Source organism: Nyctereutes procyonoides, unplaced genomic scaffold (genome assembly GCF_905146905.1).
Source record: "Nyctereutes procyonoides isolate TBG_1078 unplaced genomic scaffold, NYPRO_anot_genome, whole genome shotgun sequence".
Classification (NCBI taxonomy): domain Eukaryota; kingdom Metazoa; phylum Chordata; class Mammalia; order Carnivora; family Canidae; genus Nyctereutes; species Nyctereutes procyonoides.
In genome coordinates this window covers 47848149-47860970 of record NW_026575052.1, presented here as the reverse complement: position 1 = coordinate 47860970, position 12822 = coordinate 47848149, and the positions used below count along the sequence as shown (strand labels likewise).

The 12822-nt window shown below is 41.6% G+C and overlaps 1 protein-coding gene across 2 annotated transcripts in view; it reads left to right on the top strand.

Annotated features, from left to right (window-relative positions):
* ARHGAP26 (Rho GTPase activating protein 26) overlaps positions 1 to 12822 on the top strand; it is a 418379-nt gene that overhangs the window by 124484 nt on the left and 281073 nt on the right. For both annotated transcript variants that reach the window (XM_055332159.1, XM_055332158.1), the window contains exons 7-9: positions 5011 to 5115; positions 6623 to 6752; positions 10237 to 10337. In XM_055332159.1, the coding sequence (XP_055188134.1) occupies positions 5011 to 5115; positions 6623 to 6752; positions 10237 to 10337 (336 nt within the window). The remainder of the gene's footprint in view (positions 1 to 5010; positions 5116 to 6622; positions 6753 to 10236; positions 10338 to 12822) is intronic.

Below are 12822 nucleotides of genomic sequence, written 5' to 3'. Positions count from 1 at the left end.
CAAAGCCTTATTAGGGAAGCGAGATGTATAGAGAGGTAGCTAAGGGAGCAAGTAGCTCAGTGCCAGGTGGAACAGGAGGAATCATGCATGGAAGTGCCAGAAGGGTTTTAAAGAGTGGAAAACTGTTGGGATTTGTGGACGTTTCCTAGACCATGCAGTGAGGCACTGGGAGAGCTAATGAAAAAAATTTCTGGTCCCCTGTTAGAATGAAAAGAAAGTGATAGGAACTTGCCCAAAGTTAAATTAAATGAATTGGTTAAGAGGCTGTATATAGAATTCACATGTTAAACCTTCACTTTTTTATAGAAGTTGATGTTGCTCAACCCACCCGCTTATGGGCAGGTCAGTTCTTTGGGAGCTGTGGATAGCGGGAGGGATTGATCCAGAACACTGCTGATTACATCTGTGGTTGTCAAAGTCTGAGAAATGCACTCTCAGTCTCCACCCTAGACCCCAAAACTGAGGGTGAGCCCCCCTGTTGTATCTCTTTTAGTAAGGCCTCTAAGGTGATTCTGTTGTACATTTAAGTTTGAGCCCCTGGCAGAGATTGTGCAGGAGACCCTTGAAATAACAGTTGATGATTAGGTGTAACTGTGTTATATGCTAATGATCCGTTCACCTCCAGAATGTCATCAATCTTTACACTGTCTCTGAGGGTAGGTAATTGCTGTTTTATGTCTGTTTTCAGATGAGGAAATGGAAGCACATTTATTCTCTAAGGTGACATCTGGTACCTAGCAGAACTGGAATGGTCTTGCTCTTGGTCTCTCTGAAACAGTATTTGATTGCTTACAGGTAGAAAGGAAAACAGCACAAAATTTATTGAACTAAACTGCTGGGGTACCTGGTATGGGTATTCATATTTTGAGGTGGTTGCTGTCAAGGGAATCTTGCAGCCATTCAAGGAACCTCCATGCATATTGACTATGTTCATTTGTTTCTTAGAAAGTAACTTCAAGTACCAGGTTGTTCTTGACATTCAGGAAAACAAAAACAAAAACAAAAAAAGTTCACTGTTCCAAAGCAGAAAATTCAGACTTCAGGGATCAAAACCACATTTTTTTGTGTGTGTGTGCCCTGGAAGCCTTTATTTTCTTGTTGAGGTACTAAATGTTCTGGAGATTTTGGACTGCAGATAATGACATCCTGATTTCTTGAAGGTGAAGCCACATAATGTCTGTTCCCTGAGTTTTCATAATTGAAGGCTACAGAGAACTCATTCCCCGCATTCATCAGACACTGCATCCTCTGAGTTGTACCTTGCAAATATTTCATGCTGCTGTGACTTCCTGTCCTTTCTTACTACTTCTGCCCCATCGTAGGTCTTCATTTTTCCTTTGATTTGTTGCATGCTATCTTGGGCTCTCCCCTTCCCCAGGCTGTGCTGGACACTGCCACCACACTGCATCTTCTGACATGTACATCTGAGTATATCCCTCTTGCCGACAGCTCCAGTGGGTGCTCCTGTGTTAAGGCCATTGCATAGGTAATCTCAGTCTTTACCACCACCCCAGAAAGCATTAGCATTAGTGTAGCATTAGTGTCCTCTTGGAAAAGAGGAGTTGCAGGGCGTTAACATGGCTTGCCCAGTACAACTTTTAATTGCTCTACTGTCTGCTTTTCTCTTTGTCATGCAAATGAATGATTCTTGGTGGTTATATTTGTTTGTGAGGGCTGCCATAACAAAGTACCACCAACTAGGTTCTCAGAAACTTACTATGTCTCCTAGTTCTAGAGGCTTGAAGTCCAAGATCAAGGTGTCAGCAGGGCCTGCTCCCTCTGAAACCTGTAGGGAAATTATCTTTTCTTCTCTCTAGCTTCTGGGCTAGCTTCTTCCCTCTAGCTTCTGTGTTGCTAGCAGTATTGGCATTTCTTGCTTTATAGGTGCATCACTGCTGTCCCTTGGCCTTGTGTAGCTATCATCTCTCTGTTTCTGTCCAAATATCCCTTTTTTTATGAGGACACTGGTCATTTTAGTGTCCTCCTGGCCTAATTTTAAGTTGATTACCTCCATAAAGACTCTTTCCAAATAAAATCATATTCTGAGTTACTGGGATTAGGGCTTCAACATAATTTTTTTTGTCAGGGTTGGGGGAACACTATTCAGCCTATAGCAATAGCTTTATTCTATGAATGGAAGCAACCTAAATTTATCAGATAGTCCAGAATGGTACAACTGTCACTAAATGAAGCACTTAATGTTTTTGCTTACTTAAAAAAATGTATATAGCTATGTTATCTGGTTGGAAAGAGGAATAGATTTTTTTTTTTTTTTTAGTCATTTTCTGAAGAAAACAAGGATGGGGGTCCTTGAAGGCAAAGGGAAGGGGGAAAGGCCTTTTTTTTTTTTTTAAATTTATGATAGTCACACACAGAGAGAGAGAGAGAGAGAGAGAGAGAGAGAGAGAGAGAGAGAGAGAGGAGAGGGGCAGGGACACAGGCAGAGGGATAAACAGGCTCCATGCACCGGGAGCCCGACGTGGGATTCGATCCCGGGTCTCCAGGATCGCGCCCTGGGCCAAAGGCAGGTGCCAAACCACTGAGCCACCCAGGGATCCCCGGAAAGGCCTTTCTTTGGCATTTCCTTTGTTGTGCTGTGATTGTGTGTCGCTGACTGTTCAGGGAACAGCCTGTGTGGACGTGCTGATTTATCTGCCAGCTAAGGTGAGGCTACAACAAGCTTTTCCTCTGTGTGCTTGAGTGCAGGCATTTCTTTAAGGCAGACAGATGATCCCATCTCTGAGAGCTTTCTGTGAGCCGCGCCCCGCCCTCTGGGAGTGGACTTCCATTCTCCACCGGGTGCTAGATTCAAAAGGTCATGCGGTGTGTGGGAAGGGGATGTCAGGAGGTGGGCGAGGGGAAGAGCAATGCTGCCAGAGGAGAAGGGAAGTGGGCCAAAGATAACAATACCTATGGAATAATTTCCCACAGAGAAGCAGACAATCAAGCATGATATCAAAGGAAGTGAAAATCAAAATAAATACCAATAACTCTCTGCCTTTGGAGTACTTGGTGTGCATGCCCAGGTGGTGTCTTAGTGGGCTGTTGGAAGCCCTGTTGACTTTAAGGGGTTAGGTAGATCAGAGTTAATAGGAGAAATGACTTTAGAATTTGCTGCGTATCTCCTGCATTATTAGTTCAGTGCCTTGGAAAAGTGATGAGTGGGCATAGCATTCAAGAACGGAGGGAAGGAAAAGATAAAGATACAGTTTTCATTGTGAACACTGACACTAGGTTTGACATAAGGACCTCTTCTTTATTACTGGAGCCATCTAGGAGGAAAAGCCTGAGCTTTCCTCTCAAAACAGTATTTTATACAGGAGAGGTTCAAAAGCTTCCATCATCTTTCATGAAAATAATTCATTATTAGTCTGTGGTGACTCTATGTGGTTTACCACCTTTAATTGATTTGTACTAGTGATTTATATGTGGCATCATTAGATATTTTTTATGCCAGAGGACCCAGCAAGGCCTCCTTTCTGACCTCCCATGAGAATCTAAGAGAATACTTGCTCTAGGGACAATAGTGGTGGGAAGTCAGGGTATCATATTATTTAAAAGCTGGATTTTGTCTGACTTCACAGTGTAGAGCTCTTTGTTAAACTGGGCCAGGCATGTGGCTTAGTCCAAAGACCATTCTTTTCTCTGAGCTTAGGTAGAGTAGCACATACTTAGTGCTTATGGTCTTGTCACAAGCCAACCAACCAAGAGGGAGATGAGCAGAGGTGGGCTGAGTTTCCTTTACCATCATTGTTAGGGGTGCCTCTCAGAAGAGGAGAGTTAGGTGAAAAAACAAAGTGAGAATATGTTTAATTACTAAAGATATGTTCATTTTAGGGACTGGAAAATTAAATAGCACTATAAAGTAAAGCAACTGTATCCTGATGTTAACATGTGTTAGAGGCAGGTCAGGGAGGTCAGAGTGGACCAGTCAGAAAATGAGAGTTGGCATTGGAAGATTCAAGGAACAGGTATGGGGTCCCCAAATGCAGTACGACAGAGCATGTGACAAAGTAAAGTTCTGGTTCTTCTAAAACCTAGTTGAGGCTTTTATTACAATCCTTTCTTCAGGTTGAGATTTGGAACTGAGGCAAGATGTGTAGAACTTGGGAAGGGGCCAGGGAAGCCTAACAACAGTAGGTTTGTGTGTAGATTCTGGGAGGAAATATGGCAGGAGCATTGGTTGAACTTGGTGAAGTGAAGACTGGCAGGGCTCAGGGAGGGAACATTAATAGTTTTCTTTGTCTGAAGGTGTGTTGTGAGAAACATGCTGAACAGATGTTTTCAGTCTTCACTGAACACCAGACCACACTGTGAATGGACTTAATACCTTTTAGCTCAAGGAGATTTAAATGAGAATTTCAGGGAACCATCATAACTGAAGACATGGGTACATCTATAGTGTTTATATGTGGATAGTTTAGGGAAAGCACAGAAGCACACTTGAGTGGAAGTCCGATCTGGATGATTTTCTTTGATTTGACTTTGCCTGTTAACTGCAGACTCAGAACATACCAGCTTCCTCTTCTCCCCTCTTTGTTGGCTGCCAATATAACCACACTTTTCCCCATGGTAACCTGATATTACAGATGTATTTGATGGAGACTGAGTTGGATTTGAAGGAGACTGGTCTTCAGTTTCTGAAGAAGTGATTTTTTTTTTAGAAGGCTCTGAGGTTGAGGAAGAGCTTGGATGTTGGTGCCAAGGAGACCTGATTTCAAATCCTGGTTGCTATGTAATGTACTTTGTCTTTTGGAGGAAGTTATTTAACCTTTCTGAACTTGTGTCCTCAATATTGAAATGGAGACAACAATAGTACTTACCTACTGAGTTAACGTTTAGTGAGAGCTGGCATACGATGTTACAGTGCCTGGCATACAAGTAGTGCTCAGTAGATGATAGGCATTTTTATTATTTTATTCTAGTCTTTCAAACCAAGGTTGGGAACTCAGGTAAAGCTGCATACCTATTTGGCGTGCTTATGTGAACTCTGCCCTTCTTTCATTACAGCTACTCGCGTTCTTGCAAGGACTCTTCACTTTCTATCACCATGGTTATGAACTGGCCAAGGATTTCAGCGACTTCAAGACTGAGTTGACCATTAGCATACAGAATGTGAGTGGGCAAAGGGACAGGCAGGTTTCCTTTCTCTGGTTGAGGAAAGGAAAGAACAAAGTATGGGTCTGATTGCATAGAGATCACTTAACCTGGATTGAAATGCAGGTGAAGAAGATGGGTCCTGTTTGGGTTCAAAGGGCAGCTGGGGGCAGGCATTTTAAGGGTGCTTCATGGCCCCAGGTTAGAGCATCATCCTCTTTTCCATTATTTCTAAGTACTATTTATGTTCTCGGAAGTCCTGCTGATATTTTTGTTTTAAATGTGTAGCACCAGAATCAGGATTTCCTTTGGCAGTGGAAGGCCCAGCCTCATTTCTGTGCATCTAGCTGCCTGGCCACAAGAGACCTTGGAGTGTGTTCAGGGGATGGGGGTAGGGCACACATGCTGGCCTGCAGCTCAGAGGATATGATCTTGTTCAACTTTCAGTGAGGCTGACAGGAAATCCAAGACAGACCCGTTTACTCCCAGTTGCCTTCACCAAACTTTAACCAGCAGGACTTTTTGGTCTCAGAATCGTGCTGAGGGCCCTTTGGTTAGCAGTTACTGGTCCTCAGCCGCCTGTTCACTATGTGGCTGGCTATATTAGCCTACATGTTGTCTTTGTCTCTAGATGATGCTGTGTGGAAAAGAAATCCAAGTGTGTCCTTGTGAGTTATATTGCATGGGTTTAAAAGCCTGGAGCTTGCCCTGCCACGGTTCTCTATGTTTTGGAAAACAAGAAGTTGCAGAGTCTCGCACAAGGTTTCACAAAGCATGGCTTTCCCTTAGGCCAATTTCCTTAGGAGGTAGACTCAGAAGTGGAGGTTTACATGTAGCAGGTTTACAGGGGAGCAGGGTTAGCAGAATCACCTGTGAGACAGAGGGCAGCAGACAGTTGCAGGAGTTGAGCTGTGAGGCCTCATTCAATGCCCTGGGGTGTCCTGGACCTGATATGGACCTTCACCATGGCCTGAATAGAAGAAAGGGTGTCAGACTTGGGACCCCTTCCCCTTTTGCCCCCAGCCTGAACTAGTCATGGGGTGCAGGTTGCCCTGGGGGAAAGGAGTTACCTTGAATGAAGTAGCTCCCTTTTGAGGAGGAAACCATCTGTGAACCATCAGCAAATGGTATTCCCTGCAGCTGGAGAAGTAAGTCCCTCTGTCTTGTAGGGGGCTTGGGGACTATTCTGTGAACTGAGTCAGGATCCCTTGGGTGCTTGTTTAAATGCACATTTCTGGGTCCACAGGTACTAAATTAATCTTTAGGGGTGAGGCCTGGACATTTGCATTTTTCCCACATTCTCCAGATGGTTTTGATGGTCTTGAGAACCACAGAATCATTCTGTTGTAGGATTTTAAGGTCATAGGACACTTCTTGAAAGTGAATATTTGCTTGAATTCCTGGGTGGCTAAATGTTTCTTATCTGGTTTTAGATCTAAGGATTCCATAGGTTGATGTTGTGAATTATTAGAGATGGGAACAAGGTTTCATTTCTCTGATTTGAATAAAATTCCTTTCATCCTAGACAAGAAACCGCTTCGAAGGCACCAGGTCAGAAGTGGAATCACTGATGAAAAAGATGAAGGAAAATCCCCTTGAGCACAAGACCATCAGTCCCTACACCATGGAAGGTTACCTGTATGTTCAGGAGAAACGTGAGTGCTGGTGGCAAACAGTAGCTTGGGGTACCCTCATGCCTTTTGCCCAGGAGGTGGAGAGTGTATCTAATAGTGCCTAACTTAAAAGCACAGGTTCTGTCAATACAGATTTGGATGAATGAGAGTAGTATAGTTGAGTTTTTTGAGAGAGGGGTATCCAGAAGGTCTTGTTTACCTCTCTTTGTATTTGCTTTGTAACTGGAAATTCCCTTGGGAACCTGGAATCCATTGAGGCTCTGTGGTGGTTTTTTCCTCCACAGTGTCCCACAAATGCCCTTGGATGGCTGTATCCATCACATGCTTGGCAGAGAGGCTCTGGAAGGGCCTGGCATGCTAGACCTTATTGTTTCTCAGCAGTCATATTCTTGGGTGGACTGCATATGGAGTAATTTTGTTGGATTCAAGACTTGTTTCAGCAAGGACCAGTCATTACTTAAGTCCTCTCCCTCCTTTCTTCAGTTGCTATCATTTGAACACTTATATTTTATGAGAAGTAGAAACACAAACTCACTCTAATTGGTAGGAAGAGAAATCCATTGTCCCACTGATGTGGTCAAAGGAAAAAATGCCAGGTGCTGCTAACTCAGACTCCTCTGTGGTGACTCAGAGACTCCTGTGCTAGGCCTGGGGAAAGACTTTTTAATGGGGCCGTGCTATGAGGGTAGCATTTCCAGACTTAGCTCATGGAGTGCTAGAGATAAAAGGAGGTCAGTTCTTTTTTTCTTTAATGGATAGTTGTCGTCTTCCATCCCTCCTTTTTGATTGGATGTGTTGCTCCTTCCCAATTCTTGCTGGTTCTGTGCTCTTTACTATTCTTTTGTTGATTCAGGACAAGGCAAATATCTCCACTCCTAGAAGCTTACTAATGGAAAAGAGCACTTGATTTCAGTGATTTTCTGGTTAGTGATTACTCAAATTTTGGTTGGCCTTAAAATTGTTGCCTGGTGACAATGGAGGCAGTAGTGGGGTTTTAGGTTGGAGGCATTGGTTGTCTTGAGGGTTTTATGCCCTTTTTTCTTACAGAGATGAGCTTGTTGAGGTTTATAAGAAGTGGAAAGTATCCTAGTGCTGTATTTTGTGTAGGCCTCAGTATAAGAGGTTACCTTTTTTACCCAGTGAGAAGAACCACTCCAAAAAGTTTAAGGTCAACTTGAATATATAGTTCAGTCTCCACTTAAAATACTTTATTTATTCATATTATTTACTTACATAGACTTTCACATTAATAATCCAATTTTATGCAAATATTTCACATGATTTTTAAAACATGAATATCTGGATTTTCATTAGAGCCAGATTTTAACTCTCAAACACACGAGTCTAAAGTGTATCAGTGGATACAGGTCTATTCATTTGAAAGTATTGGTTAACTTATTACTTAGAAATAATTTGAAACTTACAGAAAAATTGCAAGAAGAGTATAAGGGACAACCATGTGCCCTTTATCCAGATGCATGATTTTTTACCATTTTTCTACACTTAGCGCATTCTTTCTTTTTCTGGCTATATGCATACACACATCACAGTCATAGAGACACACACATACACACTGCCATTTTTTTCTGAATCCTTTTAAAATAGGTTCTGTACCCCCTGCTTCTTTAGTGTGTATTTTCTAAGAGTAAGGGTATTCTTTTTATGTCACCATAGTATAGTTACCATATACAGCAAATTTAACACTGATAAGATATTTAATGTAAATGACAGTTCATATTCCAGTTTTGTCAGTTGTCCCAGTAGTGCCCTTATATTTTCTTCTTTCTAGATAGGATTTTGTGCTGTGTTTACTTGTCATGATTTTTTTTTTTTATTTGTCATGATTTTAGACTCCTTTACTCTGTAATAGTTCCTCAGCTTTTCTTTGTCCTTCATGACATGGACATTTTTGAAGAATGTAAACCAGTTCTTTTCTAGAATTTTCTTCAGTGTGGATTTGTCTAATGTTTCCTGAAGATTAGATTCAGGTTAGGCATCCCTTGTCAAATCCTACATAAGTAACATTTGTGGTTTTCTTTGGGGATCACATATCATGGCACAGGATGGCCATCTGGCCCACATGGTTATGTTAATTTTGGCCACTCAAAGTATCCTTTGGTTTATCCACTCACTGTACAATCACTATTTTTTCCTTGTAGTTCATTAACAGTCTATGAGGAGATGCCTTGAGACCATATCCTTCTTATCAAGCTTTGCCCTCCCTAGAGTTAGCATCCATCAGCCCCTCTTGCCTGAACAGATTGTTACAGTGATGGTTGCAAAATGGTGATTTCTCAGCTCTGTCACCCCACATTTATTAGATGCCATTTAGTGTACTGTGAGGAAGTGACCACCCTTCCTTCCTCATTCTTTCCTTCTCTCCTTTCCCATCCATCCATCCATCCATCCATCCATCCATCCATCCATCCTTTTATTGTCAGGATGGACTTAAGAATTTCTCTTCTACTCGGTAGGCTGAATCCATATCCATTACTGTCTTTATTTGGATGCTCAAATTGTTTAAGATGCCACGCTTAAGGAATCTTTGTGTTGTGCTATCACTGGAATTTTTTTTCTGAGCCACAAAAATAAATTAGAATGGTTGTTATTTTTATCTTCGTTTTAGTGTATACACTGTTGTTTTTTACTTTTTTAGTTTCCTAAGCGACATTGCACACTTGCTATAGGCCTGATACCTGAAAAATAATTACTAAATCTTTGTTAAATCTCATGTTATTACTAAAAAACAAACAAACTTCTGCTCTATGATATCTGTGAACATCTAAGGCTAGTGTTGAGGACCATAGAGGCTAATAATACTAATTATGCCTTCTTCATCTAATAATATTTTGTTATTCAAAATAAAGTAATTGGCCAACCACCAGGTAAAATCAGAGACTGTATATTGAGGGACAGACTCCTTAGATTGCATTTAGGTATTTATAGTTACTTCCATTTACATCTCTGTGTCAGAGTTTGTCTGTCTGCTTTTTGGATTATCTTGAGTTCTGCTAAAGTACAGGTTAGGGGTTTGGCAGTAGGTCAGAACCCCTGTACATCTTTGCAGAGAGTTGCAGAGCAGCTGTGCGGGAAGCATGAAGTTATCACACCAGATGGGAACAGTGACAGGCACTTTGAGGAGCTTTTCTGTTCTTTCCATAGTCCTCTTACTCCTGTCAGGGGAGAAAGGAAACTTCAAGTGGAGATAAATGATGGGAAAGTGAATTAATTTCCCCAGGGAACCTCTACATCCCTTATATTATAAGACCAATTGGATGCAGCATTTAGTGGGAAACAGTCTTCTTGGTCCCTTGAGAAAGCCCTAGGTCAGTTCCATTTCCAGCCTGTGGGATCAGATTTCTGCCTATTCCAGTCTAGCTGGTAGAGACTATATTTGCCCCTAGAAACAGTTTAAGGGTGGGTGAGCATTGTGGGTTATGGGTTGTGTGTATTTCCAGCATGTGCTTGACACATAGAGATGTTTCATGGGAATACTATCCTGCAGGTCACTTTGGAACTTCTTGGGTGAAGCACTACTGTACATATCAACGGGATTCCAAACAAATCACCATGGTACCATTTGACCAGAAGTCAGGAGGAAAGGGGGTGAGTTCATTTTTTAAATTTCATTTTGCTTGGCTAACATAGGATGGTTATAATGCATATGTATAGTAACACTGTCAGTGTATCCCTGTCATTTTCTTTTTTCGTTTTCAAATTTTTTTTTTACTGATGTATAATTAGCATGCAGTATTAAATTTGGTTTCAGGTATACAGTATAATAATTTAATGATTTTATGTATTACTCGGTGCTTGTCCCAGTACGTGTACTCTTAAACCCCCTTATGTATTGGGACACTGCCCGCCCCCCCCCGCCCTTGGCAACCACCAGTTTGTTCTCTGTATTTAAGAGTCTGTTTTTTCTGTACACTTGGCTTTTTTTTTCTTTATTGGTTCATTTGTTTCTTAAATTGCACATGTAAATGAGATCATATGGTATTTATCTTTCTCTGTCTGACCTACTTCACTTAGCATTATCCCTCTAGGTCCATCCATGTTGTTGCAAGTGGGAATACCACATTCCTTGTCATGGCTGAATAATATTCCATTATATATATATATCATATATCTCCCAGTTTCATTCTTTTACATGTCGCCAGTTTTCCCAGCACCATTTGTGAAGAGAATGTGTTTTTCCTATTGTATGTTCTTGCCCCCTTTGTTGCAGTTTAATTGATCCATATAGGTGTGGGTTTATTTGTGGATTTTCTGTCCTGTTCCATTGAGCTACCTGTCTCTTTTTGTGCCAGTACCATACGTTTTGATCACTAAAATATGGTAGTGTATCTGGAAATCTGGGATTATGAGATCTACAACTTTGTTCTTCTTTTTCAAGTTTGTTTTACTGTGATTTCCCTTACTTTTATACAATAGTTCCAAGAGGAATGGTACCCTAGACAGTAACTGTACCAAAGCGAGTATTCTTAGCTTTAAGTTCTACTAGGAACTGCAACTAAGAAAGGCTCTTGTATTTCACATATATACAATATTAAGTATGTCAAATGTGTTTAGATGCTAGAAATTCCTGGATGGTCTAGTCCTGTGAAACTGATGGACATCACTCTTACTTGATACAAAGAGGGCTGCCAGCTGGTGTTTTAGATGTCCTGGTTATCTTTTGGGTGTAACAGATTACCGAAAAAAATTAGCAACTTTTTTTTCCCCTAAAGATTTTATTTATTTGTTTAAGAGGGAGAGCACATAAGCAGGGGGAGAGGAGGGAGAGAAGCAGGAAAGAGGCAGAGGTAGAGGGAGAAACACTCCCCACTGAGGAGGGAGCCTGATGCGGGGCTCAATCCTAGGACCCTGAGATCATAACCTAAGCTCAAGTCAGATGCATAACTGAGCAGCCCAGGTGCCCAAATTTAGCAGCTTTTAAAACAACACCAGTCATTTTAGTATTTCTCACAGTTTCTGTGGGTTGGGAATTGGGCAAGCATTTGGATGGGTGGTTTGGGCTTGGAGTTTCTCAGTGGGTTCCAATTGGATGGTGGCAGGAGCCAGAATAGTGAGGGTTTGAAGCAGCTGAAGGCTGGTCAGCCATGGCTGTCTTCTTTTCTCCTGGTCTCCTTCCTCTCTTTCCCTCTTTCCCGTCTGTCTGCTCTATACAGTCTCAGGGCCTGTCCATCTGGTCTCTCAGTGGGAAATAGTTTGGGTTTCCTCACAGCATGGTAGCCTCAGGGCAGCAGAAGGTGTAAAGAGTGAATATACTAGCAAAGAAAGCAGAGACTGCATGTAGCCTTAGAAGTCTTACAGCCTTCCTTTTGCTCCTTTGGTTGAAGCAGTCATAAAAGCCTACGTAAGCCCACCCACTTTCAATGGGAGAGGGGATGCAGATCAGCCTCTTGATGGGAGGAATATTACAGAATATTACAGTATGGCACGAAAAATGTATAGAAGTACTCTTGCAGCTGGCTCTGATCACAGACCCTGTGGTCACTGGTATAGAGCTCCCCACCGTGTTACAGCGTTTCTCCTTTCTTCTGGGCTTGTTAGCTACAGCCTGAGTACATTTCTTCTTCTGGTGATGTGTCTTTTCTCTATGGATACTCTTAATATCTTCATTTTTTTCTTTTAGTATATTACATTTCATTATCATGGTCCTATGTGTGATTTTTTTTTTCATTGTTTTTGGGAATTGGGAGCCTTTCTGTTTTTGAGGATTGGTATCTTTCAGTAACTTTGGGAAATTTTTATCAGTTATCACACTTTGAATTTTGCCTCCTCTTCATATCTCCTTCTGGATATAACTCCTTTGGATATAGCTAAATATTTTCAAGAAAAGCATTTATATTTTTCATCTGCTTGATCTCTGGACTCCATTCTACATGATTTCTTTGATTCTATGTTTAAGTAATTTTTAAGTCTTGTCCAATATGTTGATAAATTAGTCCCCAGTAAGTCTTCCATCTCTGGGCCTCTCTGTGGTGCATTGTGGTGCAGTGTGTTGGGTTTGTGTGTGTGGTGGGGAGGCATTACAGAGGCTAAGAGGATTGGCTTTGAAATTAGACTGGTGGCTCAGTAATGTTAG